The sequence below is a fragment of the Mus pahari genome, chromosome 9, assembly GCF_900095145.1.
Source record: "Mus pahari chromosome 9, PAHARI_EIJ_v1.1, whole genome shotgun sequence".
NCBI lineage: Eukaryota > Metazoa > Chordata > Mammalia > Rodentia > Muridae > Mus > Mus pahari.
In genome coordinates, this window is record NC_034598.1 from 8,626,928 (window position 1) to 8,647,265 (window position 20,338).

The 20,338-nt window shown below is 42.5% G+C and overlaps 1 protein-coding gene across 4 annotated transcripts in view; it reads right to left on the bottom strand.

Moving 5' to 3' along the window:
• The window catches only part of Afg1l (AFG1 like ATPase), a 164,068-nt gene that overhangs the window by 90,429 nt on the left and 53,301 nt on the right, over positions 1–20,338 (bottom strand). For all 4 annotated transcript variants that reach the window (XM_029542462.1, XM_021205218.1, XM_029542460.1 and 1 more), the window contains 3 exons: positions 19,068–19,169; positions 17,773–17,903; positions 7,297–7,396 (listed from right to left, as the gene is read on the bottom strand). In XM_029542462.1, coding sequence (XP_029398322.1) covers positions 7,297–7,396; positions 17,773–17,903; positions 19,068–19,155 — 319 coding nt within the window. In that variant the 5' untranslated portion in view covers positions 19,156–19,169. The remainder of the gene's footprint in view (positions 1–7,296; positions 7,397–17,772; positions 17,904–19,067; positions 19,170–20,338) is intronic.

A 20,338-nucleotide genomic window follows, 5' to 3' on the forward strand; every position in this document is an offset into this window, starting at 1 on the left:
ATTTCCTTCTGATGGGACTGTAGCTATCAATCACCATGAACATTTCCTTCTGATGGGACTGTAGCTATCAATCACCATGAACATTTCCTTCTGATTCATCCTGTTGGATGCTTAGATTACTGGCATGGACCACCATACCCACTTTCAAAGAACACAAAACAGAAGTTTCCTGAGGCATATTTCTCTTTGCTCTGGCCACTCACCTGTCTTAAAAAGCTGTTGCTTTGTGCCTTTAGTCACCATATTTAATGTTGTAGTCTCTGTTGTTGTTCTAATGCTATGGTGGTTTCTGTTCATGTAGGACTGAACGAATGGTGCCATGTGTGAGCGCTGTGTGTCTCTGCAGTTCAGATGATGTTTCCATGTAGTTCAGGAATTCAGATAAGATCCACGGTTTGGCACTGTTCTAAGGAGCCACCAATTCTGTTTCATGTTAAACAGTGATCACTGTTGCTCAGACTGCAGAGACAAGGTTTCCTGGGGTGCTCAGCCACCAGTAGGCCAAGAATCACATCTCCTACTCAAAACTAAGGGGCCATCACAGAAAAGGGGTGGGAAGAGTGTAAGAGCCAGTAGTCAGGGAGGACTGGAGCAAAACCTTGTCTTCTAGGCCTGACAGGACTCCGGCTCTCAGGGATTCACAGCGGCTGTGGATGCCCGACCCGTGGCAAGATCAAGCCATCCAGGATTCTCACTAGCAGCCCAAGGGGGTTCACAAGCTACTCCACCTAACTGAGAAGCTGGGCTGAGTATAAGGCATGGGTTCTAAGGCTGAGTCTGTTTTCTCTAAGGGTGACTCCCCTGGGGAGTCAACCGCACTCCAGTGAAAGGTCCTACACCCAGAAATACATGGGCAGCACAAACTGGAGCCAGTCTGGTATTTAAAATAGGACACAGAGTTGAGGGTTGAGATCTAGGAGAAAGTAGACCTAGCAAGAGTTGGGATAAATATGATCAAAACACACTGTACAAAATTCTCAAAGCATTAACTTTTTAAACATCTATAGTTGTAGACCCTGACAAGCTCATCACTGCATCAGAAATGTTACATAATTTCACTGCTAAATGTAATTCTGAAATAAATACACGTTTTTTTAAGTAAAACACATAGATCTGATATCATATTTAAAAGATAATTCTAATTACATTTTATGAAAGGTGTTAGATTACTCCAAATGTGTTTTCAGTTTTTGTAGTAATAACCACTGAATTATTGTTGTTGTTCTTTTGTTTTGTTGATACAGTCTCCCTGTTCAGTTCTGAAGAGGCTGGAACTTGCTCTGTGAACCAGGCTGGCCGCAAATTCACAGAGATCTGACTGCCTCTACCTCCCAAATCCTGGGATTAAAGCTTTCACCATCACACCCAGATAAACTTTTTCCTCTAAGTAATAAAATAAATGCACAAGTGTGAGTGTGCATGTAAATGTGAGTGTGCACCTACTGGTAGCCAACTGTAGTGCTATCTAGTCCTTTGTTTACAATGAATATACTGGTCTGAATAAAAATCATATAACATTGTTGCCTGGTGATCTGAGAAAATGAATTCTTCAAATCATCCTACTCAAGATATTCTAATGCTACCGAATGCATTTATCATTGTAATAAACAGTACATAGAAAACAGAAATTTGAGCCAAGCAGATAGCTCAGTGGGTAAAGTCACTTCCTCCGAGCCTGATGACCTGAGTTCAATTCCTGAGACCCGTGTGGTAGAAGGAGAAAGCTGGTTCCTACTAGCTGTGCACAGACCTCCCATGTGCATGCGCATGGCATGCACTCTGCACATGTGTGCTCACACCAACACATACATAAGATTTTAAATTTTTAAATGTTAAAATAATTGGAGGACTGGAGAGGTGACTCAGCAGTTCAGAGCACTGGCTGCTCTTGCATGGGGCATGACTTTGAGTCTTTACAACCACATGGCTCACAACCATCTGTAACTCCAGTTTCCAGGGATCCACTGCCCATTTCCAGCCTCCAATGGCAGAAGACACGCATGTGGTGCACAGACATACATGCAGGCAAAGCACCCATGCACAGAAAATAATAATAATAAATATTTTTAATTTTTAAAAAGGAAAAATGTGACATTCTAACATCTTCTATGTAGCTCTAGGCCCAATTCTGGGGACCGCTTTCTTTTTGGTGGCCCAAATTATAGTGACATTGAAGAGCAGTCACCCAGCTTACCCAGTCTACTTCCCTTTAACACTGTGTTCCTGTTTTTAAATAGAGTTCTCAAGTTTAATCATTAAGTTAATTTTGAATTTTTAACTAATTTGATCTCCTGATCTGCTCACTTGTTGGGTCACCATCCAATTAATTCTATTTTTTTTTTCCTACTGGAATATCATGAAACTAGAAAAACTTATAAGTATCATGAAAACAGAAAAACTTCAGTTTCAGAAGATAAGACATGAGAATTCTGTGCGTGAAAGTTTTAATCATGGGTTTCTTGTTTAGTTGTTCCCTGCAGATCCACTGCCATCATCACCCTACACCAGGTTTCTTATTCTGCACGCTTCTGACATGTTTATCCACGTGGTCCTTTGCATGAAGAATAGCTCTTTGCACTAACAATGTCTCTGGCAGCAGTCCCAGCCCCAACCCTGCTGCCTGCCAGGACACCCCTACACTTGGGTGGAACAGCCAGACACTGCTAAATATCTTTCAAGGCAAACAGTCCACTCTGGAGAACTGCTGTCTGGTACTAAGACATAGCCAGTTCTTGTCTAGTAGTCAGTAGTTTCCTGGCAGGTCCCCCTGGGTCCCCCATGTTACTACACTCTACCCAGAAGCCCGTCTTTAAATCATGGCCAGTGCAGTCCTCCCCACTGGAATCTGGTCCGTCCTGTTTGAGGCAAGCTTCAGAGGCTTACATTATCTCTTACAGCAGAATTCAGCATCCATACTGCTGCTTTACGGAGGCCAGCTCCTGCCTGCAGCTCCGTCCTCTACAGCCCACTGTTTGGTCACTGCAGCCTTCTGAGCTCTCTGGTACACGACTCGCTTTCTGGCCACTTAGCATAGCCCAGCTCCGTGCCAAGAACTTTCTTTCCCCAGCTGGTAAGCCATCTGAGAATCTGCTATCTGGGGAACAGAAGAGAAAAAGGTCTCCCATTTAACCCTGGCTGGCCTGGAACTTGTTATGTCAGCTAGGTTAGTCTCAGACTCCAATCCTCTTACCCCTGCCATCCCAGCGTTACATTACAGGCACATGCTACTTGGCCCAATGGTTACTTCTATCTTTTCGATAACAGCACTCACTATCTGGGGCCTTGGATCAAAGCTTTAATCTGCAGGAAGACCTACATGTATTCTCATGGTTGGAAAGAGAACAACCTTTAACTGGGGCAGCTAGACCACGATCATTCACAGCCAGTGCAGTCTTCCTTAATTTATATAGAATAAAATTAACTCTTGTGGCTTACAGTTGCATGACTTTTAACACATATAACCACCACCACAATCAAGATACAGAACAACTCCAGTACACCAAGAAATACTCTCCCTTTGCTCCTGTGCACTCAAAATTTCCCTTCCCAGGCCACGTAACCACCAATTCATCCTTCATTCTTTTATTATATCTTTTTCTGATATCAATATTCTGTCTTTTTCTTCAACAATAAAATTACACACACACAGGAATAGACTCACACATAATGAATAAGTATATCCAAATTCACATTGTGTCATATTTGGGGGGGGTGTTTTCAAGACAGGGTTTCTCTGTGTAGCCCTGGCTGTCCTAGAACTAACTAACTCTGTAAACCAGGCTGGCCTTGAACTCAGAAATCTGCCTGCCTTTGCCTCTCAAGTGCTTGCGTTAAGGTTTTTTTAATTTGAGGGGAGGGGGGTTGGGAGTGTTTTGTTCTTGTTTTTTTGAGATCATGTCTCCTCCTGTCAGTCAGGCTGACCTAGGACTTACACCATAGCCCAGGCTGCCCTTTAACTTACACTCAGTCTCCTGGGTAATAGGATTACAGGTGTAATGCCACCATGCCTTAGTGTCAAAGCATTAAGCTATTTGATCCTAGCACTCAGAAGCAGAGACAAGAAGACCACAAGTTGAAAGCCAGCCCAGAGCTAGGAGGTGGTGGTGCACACCTTTAACCACAGCACTGGGATGCAGAGGCCAGCCTGATCTATAGAGTGGGTTTCAGGAGAGCCAGAGGTGCTGTCATGAAAGAAAGAAAGAAAGAAAGAAAGAAAGAAAGAAAGAAAGAAAGAAAGAAAGAAAGAAAGCAAGCTTGAGCTAGGTAGTGAGTTGTTTCAGGCTAGCCAAAACTACATAGTGATATCTTATCAACAGACGGACAGACGGACAGGGGGATAGATGATGGATAGATGGAGAGATGATGAATGGATGATAGATAAATGATGGATGGATGGATGGATGGATGGATGGATGGATGGATGGATGGATGGATAATGGATGAATGGATAGATAGCCTATTAAGATGACTTTAGTTTGCCAGTGGAGAAGATTCTAGAGCTGTGGAAAAAAAGGGCTGTCAGTTGACTAGAGTTTAACTGCTGCAACTCAGCACCTTGAATTCCCTTTGGGTCTTCTCAGAAGGGCAGTTCCAGCTCACTTTCAGCATACTACCTGACAGCCCAGGGACTTTGTTCATGCCTACACAATCTGTGCTGCCAAGCCTCCCTCAGCCTCTCCTTGTGACTGCCTGCCTTGCTTTGCCACAATGCCAAGCACTGCCTTCCTTCAGCAATCTTGCTAGAACTTCCTAGATTGTTCTAGCACCTTGCTACTTATGAGCATAGCATTATCACTTTGCAAAGATGATCCTGTCAGCACTGTTTAGATCAGTTATAGCAGAGGCAGACATCAGTCTCAGTTAGCTGAACAATCTAGTATTTGTATGTGTATGGTGTTACCTGCATATGCACATGGTGGAGGGATATGCATCAAAATACATACATGTGTATCGTTTGTCTTCCTCTATTACTGTCTCAGTGACTGGTCTACTGCAGTGAAGAGACACCATGACCAAGGCAACACTTATAAGGGAAAGCATTCAACTGAGGGCTTGCTTAGAGTGTCAGAGGCTTAGTCTATTACCATGGCAGGAAGGGTGGTAACATGTAGACGTGCAGAGTGCTGGAGTAGGAACTGAGAGTTTTACATCCTGAACTATAGGCAATGGGGAGAAAAAGAGACTCTGGGTCTGGTGTGGGCTTTGGAAACCTCACAGCCCACCTGCAATGGCACACCTCCTCAACAAGGCCACACCCCCTAATCCTTTAACTCTGGAACAAACATCCAAATATGCAAGCCTATGGTGGCAATATCACCCAAACTACCACAGCAATCAATGCCCCCCTTTCTTTTCTTTTCTTTTCTTTTTTTTTTTTTTTTAAGACAGGGTCTCACTAGGTTGCCTTGGCTAGTCTGGAAGTCAGTAGGTAGAGTAGGCTGGCCTTGAACTTATAGAAATCCCTCTGCCTCTGCCTCCCTGAGATGCCCAAACAGTACTTTTCCTTTATAAAGAAGTTCCTGTGTGGGTGTCCCTGCCCCCGTGAACCCTTCGGTGCACTTGGGCAGAGGGAACAGGGACACTGAGTGTGGGGGAGAGGGGTTCAGAAGCCTGTGAGTAGGAATGACCTCAAGGCTTGTCAGAAGGCAGATCAACCTAACTTAGGGTGATTCAAGGCTTATAGAGTTTTGGGGGACTGAGGGCAGGGACATCCAAGATGGGCAAGGGTCATAGCTCATTAGCATGGGAAAGCATTTCAGGAGTCCCAGGTGCTGGCTGAACAGGTTTTGTCAGGAGAAAAGAAATTAATCCTATAAACTAATTGAGGCTATGTGACATTCCTTAGGTAGAGGCGAGTGCAGGGGCTCAGAACTCCCCAGACAGGGTCAGAGAAAGAGAAACCTGTTAACAAGGAGTCCTCCATTATTTGCCAAGTCCCAGAAGGCTGTCTGTCAATGGTAGACTTCAACCTTAATTAGCAGAGTTTTCCCATACTCTTTTTTTTTTTTTTTTTTTTTAAAGATTTATTTATTTTTATGAGTACACCGCAGCTGTCTTCATGCACACCAGAAGAGGGCATCAGATCCCATTACAGATGGTTGTGAGCCACCATGTGGTTGCTGGGAATTGAACTCAGGCCCTCTAGAAGAGCAGTCAGTAAGTCCTCTCAACCGCCGAGCCATCCCTCCAGCCCTTTCCCATACTCTTGAAGGACGAGAGGATAGCCCAGTGGTAGACTGCTTGCTTGGTCTCCGTTTTTCTATCCCCTATGACCCAGTCCATCAGTAAGCCCTGTTGGCTTGGCCTACAATAGAAAGGGCATCTGAGCATTTCTTACCACAGCTCCATCTCCTCTGAGTGCTGTGACAGCCTCCCCAGACCTTATTCCGAGTCTCGAACACTCAGCCCTGCAATCCATTCTGCACTGCAGGCAGAGAATCTTGCAGAAATACAGACATGTGTTAGGCACTCTGAAAGTGCCTAGAACACACTCACACCCACACACGGAGATAAAAGATGCCAATTGATCAGCGCTCTCAAAAAGCTCCTGGACAGACAATAAGCCGAAAAGACAATAGAGAAATCAACTACGGTGGGGCATATGTGCCATGTGAGAAGAGAGAGAGAAGGTGAACGCAAGTACCTCAGGGTAAGAGGGCTGGTCTGTGTAATCAGCAGACAGGCCCAGGGCCCTCTGGAAAGGCAATTCTGACAAGATCTGACCATCCCCTGTGAAACATTATTTTGAAATCCTCACCTCTAACTGACCACATGATGAGCTATAAAAAGAAAATACAAGATTTGAAATATGTTACATTTGTCTAACTACTACTTGTATTTTAATTCTTAAATGCTTTCCTAATAAGCCACAAGTGCCTTTTTAGAAATGATAAATTAAGTGAAGTAGAAAAAAAAAAAAACCCTACTCATGAGCTTCATCTTTTTCTAAAATTTAATTAAGAGTTTTTCATTTCATTGGTCTCTCTTTTATGGCATAAAAAGCAGCTAAAAAGACTTGCATTTTTATATGTACACATCACGTGTCTAGTGTTGGCAGAACCATATCCAACATGGGAATCAACTGGGTTCGGCTTGCTTAAAAAAAAAAAAAAAAAACGGAAATATTTGAAAATGTGAATTCAGACTAATTTTTCAGATCGAGCCTGTTATAAGACCAAGGGTAGGTGAAGTCATCAGATTTACAAGCACAAGAAAATTACTACAGAAATGTGAGCGTTTGGAAGCTCCCTAAGTCTCCAGCTAATTGGATGGGGAGCGCTCGCTATGTTCTGGTACCTTCCGGTGGTCTGTTGGACGTTGCCACAACGACGACCCCGTTTTTGAACAGATTTTCAAAAAGCTGTTTCAGAATCATGGCGTCGGCGATGTCAGTGACCTGTGGACGACAACACATTTGTTTTATTTCAATTTCACTTCTGCTCTAACAAATTTGCTAATGGCAAATTTTTCCGAGAGGAAAAATTCTAATTATCGTCCTGAGAGAAAGAGTAGATAATTAAAAGCATGAAAGGCCATCGAACAGTCCTTTAAACTCACACATCCTGTGCTGCAAGTCTATCATTCCACCCAGATTATCAAGTGGTTCTATGCTAACTTCTTCATCAAGCACACGTAGGAAACATAGGAAAGTGTCCGGAGCATTTAGGAAATCCAATTAATTAGACCATGAGCAACTCTCGTTATCCTTCCACCCCCACCACCTCCCTCCAATACAGATACACACACACACACACACACACACACACACACACAGGCAAGGGAGTAAGAATAACAATGTTAAAATATACAGGATATTTGCAATTCCTAATACCTTTCTGGCAAAGGTCCCTGGAAAGGTGACTTTTAATAGTCATGGGACTTCAGAAATAAGGACAAGTAGCCAGTGAGACATAATCAGCTGCTGTTGAAAATAGAATGATATGACATAGATACTATTGTGCAATTGTTGCACAAAACAATTCAACAGATGGCCCATCACAGAGATAAGCGATCTCATTGTTCTTTTTAAGCGCCTTCTATTACTGTCCATGAATAATCCAAAGGCGCTGCAGTCAATTCCAGCATGCCAGCCTCTGCTAACCTTCCAAACACAAATATTCCTGCTTTAAAAAAAAGAGAGAAAAGAAAAGAGAAAGAAAGAAAGAAATCCGTCCCTAACAAGGATGCTTAGTGCACTGCTTTAAAACAGCCTCTGGCAAAACAAGAAACGCATCCTGCAGACTAAACAAGGCGTAAAATAGGGCAGGCGAAGCTACGTGAGACAACAGAAACACAGCTACTGGTTTCCTCTAAAATTATTTCTTCTTCAAATCCATAATCAAAAAGTCCACTTAGCGGCCACTTTTAAAAGAGGCTGTCACGGTTCACAAAGAAATCAGCAATCAGGGGGCAAACTCCACACACAGCCTAATTCGGGATGAAGACGCACTGACGGCTGCGGCCGGCCGCTGATACCCGGAAGAACAGAACTGGGACTTCCTTTACCAGCACATCTCAAGACCCCGTTCATTACACTTGCCTCGCATGTACTACCCACTAGCGCCTCACCTTTTTAAATCACTCCCTGTTACAGGATACAGAAACGCATGGGAATCTTCTTATTTGATCAAGAAACGACAGGTTACCAAATGACCCCATGTAACACAGCCAATCAAACCTGAGCTGCACAAGCCTGGCCTGCTTCTCTCTTCCTGGCCGGGATCTTCCTGATGGTGAAGATTCTCCCACCTACCTGAACCAAAGGAAACCAGGAGGGACAGTGGGACAGCAGGGGTTCTTTTTGTCTCAAGCAATGACTTAAAAACGTATTACCTAAGAGAAACTGCTGGAAATGCCTTCTCTAAAAGACTCCTGGAACTTCAAGTGCTCTCTGAAGAAGAAAGACTGAGGGGCTCAGTGGGAGCTCAGGATCACGGACAAATTTTGCTTTCACAAAAACATTCATAGAGAAGGTCCTTTTCAAACGCTTAAACACCAGTGGCATTTCTGATGAGGGGACAGAACGAGCTTACAAAATTCAGCAGGAACTGAACTTTTAAATTTGGTTTTGAAGCCAGGTCTAGCTTTCTCCATACATTCAGTTTACAGTGAAAAATTAATGAAATGTGACTCAATATTGGAAAACAAAGGCAGTCCTTTGACGACGTCCACAATGCTTTTTGGAACAAAAAGAAGAAAAACAGCTTTTGTGCCCTGAGGTTCAGAGCAGAATATCCGGCTAGTTACACTTTACAAAAGCTTAAACCAGAAATGGACGGAACAGACAGACAGTCCGGGTTTGTGGTCGAGTTCCACTTAGCAGTTTTTACATTATAGAATGCTTTTGTGCTAGCTGAGAAAATTAACTTGGAGGCGCTATGACTAATTAATAAAGCAGGAGTCACCCAGTGCAGCTGGATGCCAGTGTAGACTCTTTGATCCTGGCCCTGCACTTGTCCCGCCTTGCTGGGGAACAGTAATTTTACAGTGTAAGTGAACAGAAGACAATTGGCCCCACATTCTTGGAGAGCTGGGGTGTTCAGCGCCCAGCATTTCATTACCATCCAGAACAAAAGACAAGGCTACAGATTACCAATAGGGTAGTCTGCGAGCAGATAGTGGGGACATTTCATTACAGAGACGAGATCTTCATGACCTAGAGTTGCCTTCCATCCTGACGCACTTAAAAAAAAAAAAAAAAGAGCAACTCATTTCCATGTATAAGTGCTTGTGTCTCAGTCACCCACTGATTGGTACCACGCCACAGAGTGACTGACAAACATAAGCATGCATTATCAGTAATTAGTATTAGCACAAAAACAAGCACCTACTTTTTATTAGCAGTTTTTAATATGTTCCTGCTTTGTAAAAAATGGCTAACAGTATCTGCTGAAGGATATTGATAGTTTACGGAGAATTTACACAGAGGTCTGCTCATCAAAATGCTTTTTTAAAAATACTACATGAGGAAGCCATGTCTTCCCTCGGGACTCTGATGTCTTCATAATCATAAGCAGTTTAGCGTATTCAAAGACTAAGTGGTTTAACAGGTAACATATTCAAAGAAAATACAATAAATATTTGAAAGAAAATCTTAAGAACGGGGTATTCTTTCACTTCCGCATCTAAAACACACTTAAGGAAAAGAAAAAAAAAAGCGTATGCAGGCCCATCCCTGAGCCAAGCCAAGCAGCATGTCTGGGTGTCACACTTGGTAAGGGTGACAAAGAGAATTTGCTCTGCAAAATCTGAGCTACATTCTGCTGAGATAGCGCCTTAAAACCTCCTTAAATTCAGGAGCACAGGTAGACGGGTCCTTGCTTCTAAGCAGCAATCATTTCCATTTATCTCCCTATAAAATAAGCATTACATTCATTCCCTCCGCCCCAAAGGCCAATCACATAGATGGAAACCAGCAACACTAATGAATGACAGGGTTCAGTTTTAAGAGGGACGTGGCAGCTGCAGATACACTGGCACTAAGAATAAAGCACCAAAAAATTCTCTTTTACTAAATCCAGCAAGTATCATACTAGGTTTAAGGGTGACTAAATTGAAACACTGACCAAAACCCCAACTTACTAGATATTTAAACACATGATACAAGACTTTGTATACTAAGAAAAATACATAACTTAGCTGTCCCAAGTCAGGGCAAGGATGCTGGATTTAAGCTGCATTGCCTCTATGCTCATTGATTAGTCACATAATCTCTCTGGCCATTTCCTCATCGATATAATGAAAGCAGCAACAATACTTTGTTGTAAAGCTTTAGTAAGACATATGTTAAATTCTCAAGAAACATTAGCTAGGGTTATTATCTATATATATATGGTATATACAACTCCATAGTAGTAACACATGGCTATATAGACTCTTGATTGTAAATGGAAGGAGAGATATCACGTATCATAGGCATTAGGATTGGCAGTTAAGAGTAATTCTTGTTAATCCAGAGGACCCTAGCTCAGTCCCCAGACCCAGGCCAGGAAGCTCATAGCTGTCTGTAACTCCAGCTCCAGGGATCCCCAATTCCTTCTCACAGACAACCAATGTGCATACATGTATACAAATAAAACTAAAATAAAGCTTTTGTTTAGGAGGAGGAGGAGGAGGAGGAGGAGGAGGAGGGTGGTCAAAGAGGCCAGACAGGATGGAGCATACTTTAAATCCCTGCATTCAGGAGGCAGAGGCAAATAGATCTGTGTGAGTTTGAAGCCAGCCTGGTCTACAAAACAAGTTCCAAAAGAGTCAGAGCTACATAGAGAGCCTTGTCACAACAAAACAAAAACAAACAACAAAAACACATAGGCACATAGAAAACACCCAGTAAACAGTACCCAACAGTATAGGATATACATAAGGAGCTGAGACGCAGCTTGTGGAGGAGTTGTCTAGCATGCAAGCGGCCTTACCGACAATCTCTAGCACCCCTCAAAACAACAACAAAAAGGTAAAGAATATATATGATAGGTAGAACATAACATCCCAATAAATAAATAAGCAATACCTCAAACATTTCATAAAAGACTAATTTAACTAGTAAGTAAACAATTGAGAAAATTTATAGTGATGCACAAATAATATAAATTAAGATGTCATTTGTATCTATTAACAATTAAAAATTATCAGAAAATTCAAGACATTGACAGAAGAAAATGTGGGCTGAAGTTTAAATTTTGGGGATCAACAATACTGATTTTGCTTGAGAGGTGTTATACACAAGGGTAGTAATGTTTATTAGGGAATGCTATAAGCAAAGCTTACTGGGCCATTCTGGTGGGATTCTGGAAGACCAAGACAACAAAACATGGACAGTAAAGACTGTTCATGAGGTTTAGGCAAAAAAGACTCTTGGGAAATGAGCTAGAGGCCATTTGTGTTATAGTCTGGCAAAGAATGCAATATGATCTGCTCATGTCCTGAAATGTTCATATTTAAGTGAGGCTGACTTCAAAGCCAATGGGCATTTAATTTGTTGTATGGAAAAAAGTCAACCCAGCCTAGCATTCAGCTGTGGCATGGTTATTGTTTGATGCCAGGTTTATAGTGAGAAATCAGCAAAAAAACAAAAACACAGAGTCAGATGTAAATGATACAAACTAGGTTCAACTAGGCAAAGAAAAGAATGTGAGCACATTTAAAGCTGTGGACAAGGGTCTGGAGAGATGGCTCAATGAAGAGCATTGCTGCTCTTGTAGAGAACCAGGTTTGGTTCCTACCATCCGTGTGGCAGCTTACAACCACCCATAACTGCAGTTCCAGGGAATCTGGTGCGCTCTGCAAGCACCAGGCACACATGCAATATGCAATGGACTTAAATGCATGCAGGCAAAACTCATTCACTTAAAATAAAAATAAAATTAAAAAAAAAGCAGGGGGGGCTGAAGGGATAGCTCAATGGTTGAGCACTGGCTGCTCTTCCAGAGGACCTGGGTTTGATTCCCAACACCCACATGACAGCCCACAGTAATCTTCACCACCAGTTTCAGAGGATCTGACATCCTTTTGTACCTCTGAGGATACCAAGCATGCATACATAGACACATTCAGGCAAACATTTATGCAAATAAAATACAATATATAAAATCTTAAATAAATAAATAAAAGGCCAGCTGTGGTATGTACTCCCTTAATCCCAGTACTCAGGAGGCCAGAATAGGTATGGATTTCTGTTAGTCTGGGGCCAGCCTGATCTATGTAGAGTTCCAAGCCAGCTGGGGCTATATAGTGAGACCCTGTTTCAAAATAGATAAATAAATTAAGTTGTGGATAAGGTGTGGATAAAACTGTGTAACTACTTAGAAGAGAACATCATTAAAGAGAATCCTGAAACCCTGACTGGGACCATGGGAAAGATGCCTTGGTGCAAGACCTCAAGCATCAAAGGTTCCAATACGAAAAGTGAAAACAGATTGGAAATACGGTCCCTAATGTATTTCAGGACGGTGCCTGAACAGATAGGGACAAAGGTAACTGGGCCTAACAATGTCCTCCATACAAGTATTTCCCCACTTAGATCAAATTCATAAGAAACATAGGCCCAAGGTTCCTGGCAAGTTTATAGATTAGCTACTTGTAGACAAGCATAGTTTATTTAGTTGTGGCTCCTGTGATATGGAGCCAGGCAACTGGGATAACCATCAAACCAAGTCTGGATGAGATAGGAGATGACACATACCTCCATGACTAGTGTTGGCAGGCAAGATTCTTTAAGATCCTCTCTCACTCACTGTGGTGGTTTGAATAGAATTGTCCCATGTGCTCATATGGTTGAATGCTTGGTCCCAGTTAGTGGAAATGCTTGGGAAGGATTAGGAGATGTGGTCTTGTTGGAGGAGGTCTGACATCAGGGATGGGGTTTAAGGTTAAAAACCCCAGGGTCATTTCCTGTTAACTATCCCTCTCTGCCCCATGGTTGTAAGCTCCTAGCTTACTGCTCCAACATCATGCCTGCCTGCCTCTACACTCCCTACCATGATGATGATGGGCTAACCTTGTCAAACCCTGTCAAGCGCCCATAAACTCTCCCTCCTATAAGTTGTCTTGGTCACGGTATCTCTTCACAGCAATAGAAAGGTAACTACGATACTCAAGAGTACCAAGGCAAAGCCCTTGTTGTTGCCTTTGCTTCTCTTAGAAGACTGGGCTTGATTGAAATACCAATGTAGACATTTTTCTTGATTCCTTCTTCCCATTAGTCAACCTTCTCAAATGTAAACTTAATGGAGAGTACTCAGACAGCCAAGTTCCTGTTAGGACTTCATTATTTGTAGAACATTTTGATTTTTGGGAACCCTAGAACATATACCTTCATGGGAGTCTTCCTTAATCAAAAAACAACAAAAGTCAGTAACTGTGTTGATATAAAAACAGATATAGGGCTAGAGAGATGGCTCAGTGGTTATGAACACTGGTTGTTCTTCCAAAGAACCCAGTTTGATTCCCACACCCACATGGCAGCTCACAACAGCCTGTAACTCCAGTTCCAGATGAGATGAGGCTCTCTTCTGGCTTCTGTGAACAATGCACACACATGGTGCACAGACATACCAGCAGGCAAACTACTCATACAACTAAAGTAAAAATACATAGATACATACATACATACATACATACATACATACATACATACATACATACACACACACATACATACATACATACACACACACACACATATACACATACTATAAGATTCAGGGGGCTGAGGAGATGGCTCAGTGGTTAGGAATGAATGCTTGATAGTCTTAGAGAGGGCCTAAGTTCATCTCTCATCACTCCTAATGGGCTCTCACAACTGCCTGTAACTCTAGTTTCCAAGGATCTGGTGCCCTCTGGCCTTGGTGGCCTTCTATACACACGTGGTACATATAAACTCATGTAGGCAAACACATACACATAAAAATGAAATGAAATAAATATAATATGATATAAATGTATACAAACTTTGTTCACTATTACATATTTATTTCAGCCTTTGAATTTTAAAAGGAACAAAGTTAAAACATCTTCAAGTTCCCAAAGGTATCATAGGCCGCAGACACTGTGCCCTCTGGGCCTAATGGGTACATCAGGCCTGCTATCTATGGAGCCTTTTTAGGACCATGTGCTTCGCACATCCACAGTACAGTGGCCCCCGAGTTTCCTTAGTGTTGTCTTTCCAAAGCTCTCATGCATAGGAACACGACAATTACCTCTCTGAATGTTTTTAACTTTATATTTTTAAAGTTAAAAGTAACAGCTCTTTTTAAATTTATGTTTCTTTCTTTATGTATTTTTTTATTATGTGTATGTGCGTGTGCAGGTCAAAGTATACATGCGGATGTCAGAGGACAACCACACGGGTGCTGGGAGCAAACTCGAGTCATAAGGCTTTGTGGCAAGAACGGCTACCCATTGACCTACATCAGCAGCACAACAACTTTTTTTTAATGTTATGAATTATTATTAATTAAACTTGAATCGCTAGACTTGAGTACAGGGATCTTTACCTGAAGAGCCAGCTCAACAGACCAGAGGTAAAGATTCTTATATGGTATCTGGGAAACTCTAGTACCTCTAGAGCCTCATCTCATAATAGAGAAAAATAGCAATTATATTACTGAGCTAAACACAGACATAAAAAATATTTTAAAGCATTATTCATTTTTCAAAGGTTGCATATCAACATATCTTTGATTTTTTTAAAAAAAATTAATGCAATAAATGAAAATAAAAGGGTCTGGGGAAATGGCCTAGCAGTTAGGAGCAACTGTTGTTCTTGCATAAAGGGACAAAAGTTTAGTTCCCAGCACCCAGAAGGAGGCTCAAAACCATCTATAACTCAAATCTTAGAGGAACCAATGCCCTCTTCTGCTCTCCATGGGCATAGCACATATGTGATGTATTTACACACATGCAGCTAAAACGCTCAGACATACAAAATAAAATAAACAAATCTTTAAAATGAAATAAAAAATTAATTACACAGATTAACATATTTAGAACTATGCTAGTTAAGAGGATAATAATGGAAAATGAGAAGCTATGACCCTTTCTGGCTATGGTAATTAGAATGAGATGTTCCCATGAGCCTCAGGCATTTGAATACTGACTTGGTTCCCAGCTAGTGGCCGTTGTGGAGGGTTAGAATATATGGCCTTGCTGTGGGGAGTATGTCACTGGGAGTGGGGAGTTATGATCTTGCTAGAGGGAGTATGTCACTGGGGGTGGGGAGTTATGATCTTGCTAGAGGGAGTATGTCACTGGGGGTGGGGAGTTATGGTCTAGTTGGGGGGAGTATGTCCCTGGGGGCAGAGGGATTTGAGGTTTCAAAAGGCTTGTGCCATTTTGAGTTAGCACTCTGCTTTCTGTTTGGGGTTCAAATGTGAGGTCACAGCAGCTGCACTAGCTGTCTGCCACCTATCACCTGCAATACACCATCACAGGCCATTCCTATAGGATGGCGGTCCAGATAAACCCTTTCTTCTATAAGTCACCTTGGCCATGGTATTCTAGCACAGCTATAGAAGCCCTAAGTATGCACTAATCATCATGGGCTGACATTCTTAGAAGCAGTAGAACTATTAAACACAGTGCCATCTTCAGAATAGCCAAATGAGATCCTCTCCTTCTGCATGCATTAACGTGCTTAATTTGGCTCTTTAGAGGGCAAAGAGTACTTGCTCTTCTGAAAAAAACCTTGCCTCAAAAGACCGCAGTCATTTTAGACTGTAGGGGTGAATTAGCAAACTGTCTTAATATGACTGAAGAGAAAAAGAAAGATCCCTCCTCCCCAAGTGGTTTGGGGTTCATGGTTGCAGAGTGTTAGGGTCCATGACCACTGGGCATGGCAGCAGGCAGGTATGGTGCTGGAGCAGTAGCTTAGAACTCACATCTTGATCTGCAAGGAGGCACAAGAGCTAACTGACAATGGCATGGGCTTTTGAAACCTCAAAGCTTACCCCGCCCTCCCAGTGACACACTTCCTCCGACAAGACCACACCTCCTAATCCTTCTCAAACAGTTCCACCACCATATTCAAACATACAAGTCTAAGGGAACAGTTCTCATTCAAACCACCATACTTTATCACAAATTATACCCCCAAGTTTAAAATGAGATGTGTCAATTGCTTGCTTTTAAAACTCAAGCACTACTTTACAATTGTATAGCATCTGGTATAGAAGAAGGGAAACATGCCATTTACTGTCGCTTACAAGTCAGCACACGCCTCTTAAGTTAGTGTTCAGGCTTTCCATGCCACATAGACACTCTGTCCTATTTTTTCTCCTCCTCCTCCTCCTCCTCTTCTTCCTCCTCCTCCTCTTCCTTCTCCTTTTCCTCCTCCTCCTCTTCCTCTCCCTCCTCCTCTTCCTCTTCCTCCTTTTCCTCCTCCTCTTCTTCCTCCTCCTTCTCCTTTTCCTCCTCCTCCTCCTCCTCTTCTTCTTCCAACTCCTCTCCCTCCTCCTCCTCCTCCTCCTCCTCTTCTTCCTCCTCCTCCTCTCCCTCCTCCTCCTCCTCCTCCTCCTTTTTCTCTCAGGTACCACATAAAACATGAACCCAGGGCTGGAGAGGTGGCTAAGAAGCCAATGCTCTTACTGTTCTAGCAGAGGACTCAAGTGCAGGTCCCAGTACCACAGCCACCTGTGACTCCAGCTCCAGGGATCTGACGCCCTCTTCTGGCCCCCGGGACCACCCACAAGTGTGTACATGGGGGGGTGGGGCATGAGGTGTGCACACACACACACATACACACACACACACAAACAAATGAATGAATGAATGAATGAATGAATGAATGAATGAATAAGAAAATAAATCTTAAAGCACAATAAAGTGTTTCTTTTCTCTGTAGCTACACAAAAGCAGGGCCCGATTTATCCTGAGTAGGCCACGGCTTGTGAAACTCTAAACAAGATGGTAAAAATGAAATAGAAACAGGGAATATGTGAAATCCATTCATAAAATAATGAAAATACCAGGAGCAAAATGTAAATATTCATACATCATTAAATATGCCACTCTGGGCTAGAGAGATGGCTCAGCAGTTCAGAGTGCTTAGTGCTCTTGCAGAGGACCTGAGTTCTGTTCTCTGAACCCAAGTCAGGCAGCTCACAACCACCTGTAACCTCAGTTGCAGAGAACCCAATGTCCCTGGCCTTGGTGAACACTCATACTGACAATGCACATCCCCATCTGCACGCGTGTGTGCACATGCACTAGAACACATACACAGACAATTTAAAATATAAAAGTAAATCTAAAAAAAGAGAAAAATCTCCACTTTACCTGAAATTCATCAAAACATAGGAGAGAAGTTTCTTGACTGATTTCCTCGGCTATGGGAGCTATCGGGTCATATGACTTAGCCATGAATCCTGCCTTCCTTTTCGGCAAACTCTGTTTAAGGCGATGTATCCCTTAGATGTTTGAAATAAAACAGACAAAATGTTGTATTAATAGAAAATTTTAAGCAACCAGAATGTATTTTTAGTCTCTAAATGAAAGTTAACTTGGACATAAAAATTAAGTTTAAATTCCTCATGCAATGGAGCTTAATCAATCCAATTCAATTACTGGAAATAATTCTATTATGTCTACTTCAAAACAAGTTATTCAAATATTATACTCTTAAAAAAACTATGAGGGTAAATGAAAGCCATTTGTCTCATTTGGGATCAGTTTATGGGCAGCAGCAATAGGCGGACAGATGCATCCGCTGATTGGATGGTCCTGAGGTTGAAGAGCAGAGCAGGGCAGAGACAGGAAATCGGCCTGGGAAGTGCACATCTGATCAGAATGTTCTCTCATCTCCAACCCAAAACTCAAGCCATCCCTGCCTAGTCATGATATTCAGACCAAACGTTAAAAGTACCGGTGGGGGAAGGGAAAGGGGGGATGTTCTTATGCTAGGGGACTATAGCGGATAAGCAAACGGTACAGACAATGAAATAATCTACCAACACCAACAGATGGGCAAGATGGAACACACTTGGATCCCACCAATGGAAGGTGATGCAGAAGGGTCAGAAGGTATATCCAGCTGTCTCAAAAAGTAAGGAAGAAGCCTGGCATGGTGGTGCCCGCCTTTAACTCCAGAACTCTGAGACAGATGCAGGCAGATCTCTGAGACCAAGGCCAGCCTGGTCTACAGATCACGTTTCAGAACAGCCGGGACTACACTGAGAAACCTTATCTCAAATAAACAAAATAAAATTAAATTTAAAAACCCAAGAAAGGCAGAAAGACCTGTAAACACATGCAAATGCAAACTGAGTGCCTCTAGGGTAGGTACCACAGTACTCCCAAGGAACTTCCTGAAGCAGCAGTGGCTTCACCAGTTCACCAAGCCTAACCTCTCCACTCTAGCTATGCAGTGCTGAATTAGTCCTAAGAACACTCCCTAGATTCCCTCCCTTTTTCCATATACCACGAAACAAAAGATATCAAAGAAAATCTCACTTCCAGCAAAAGCCTCGGTTTTTGTTTTTTGTTTTTTAAACAACTTGTATGTTCATTCACTGGAGAGGAAACTGGTTTTGCAGGTGTAGCACTGAGGACTGCTGTTGAGAACCTGGACTTACTTCTGTGCACGTCCAGCATGAAGCCGTGAAAATGGACCCGTTTTTTTCTCTTCATTTCCACATATGCATAAAACATGTCCATCACCATTGTTTTTCCTGTACCTTAAAAATAAAAATAAAAAAATTGAGGAATACCATTGAACAGCATGTGCTGATTACACTAATGATTGTTCATTAGCTCTGGGATAATGAGACTGTTCTTCTGCTGGGAAGCCAGAGGCTGCAGCTCCGCTCCGATGGAGGAGGCTGTAACTCTGCTCCGATGGAGGAAGCTGTAACTCTGCTCTGATGGAGGAGGCTGTAACTCTGCTCCGGTGGAGGAGGCACTTGTTTTCCCTGCTAAACTGGCTTTCAAAGACTGATTGTCTCTTTTTTGTCATATTCCTGTTTGTAGTCAACATTAAGAGGTATGCCCATAACCTGTCTTCTCTTCTGAAAGACATCAGAATGAATTAATCTATTGGTGTTACTACATAGTGGGAAGTGTGGAAAATTCAGAAATTAGACTTAAGAATATCAAGAGAAGTGGCTGGCAAGATGGCTCAGCAGGCAAGCTTGCAGGTTACACTTGCCATGCAACTCTAATGCCCTGCATCTGACCTCACACACACTCACTCACATGCATGCACACATACTCACACACACACACACACACACACAAACACACACACACTCACACGCACACATACACTCACACACACATACACACACTGACTCCCACACACAGACTCTCACACACACACTCACACATTCACTCACACACTCACTCACTCACACATTCACTCACACACTCACTCACTCACACATACACATACAGTCACTCACACACACACACATACACTCACTCACACATACACATACACATACACACACACACACACACCACTCCCGTATACACATATATCACAGGTGTGCTCAACAATAATAGATACAAATAAGTTTTTTTTAAGGAAGTTTAAAGTTAAACAATAAATTCAGAGGAAATGGTCAATTATAATACTTTGTTCTATTTAACACTGACAACATGTTTTTCAAAACTGAGCCCTACTTCAGAAACTCTGATAATCGGTCTTTAGACTCCCTAGAATTGCACCAGCAGTTGAATGCCAGTCACCTGACACAGACAAGAGCAAAACTGTTTCTCTCTTCTACCCAGAAAACCTAGCACCCAGGGGACAGAGACAGGGCCCATAAGTCAGCAAGTCAAACCAGCACGTAGGGATCTTGTCTCCTCCTCCTCCTCCTCCTCCTCCTCCTCCTCCTCCTCCTCC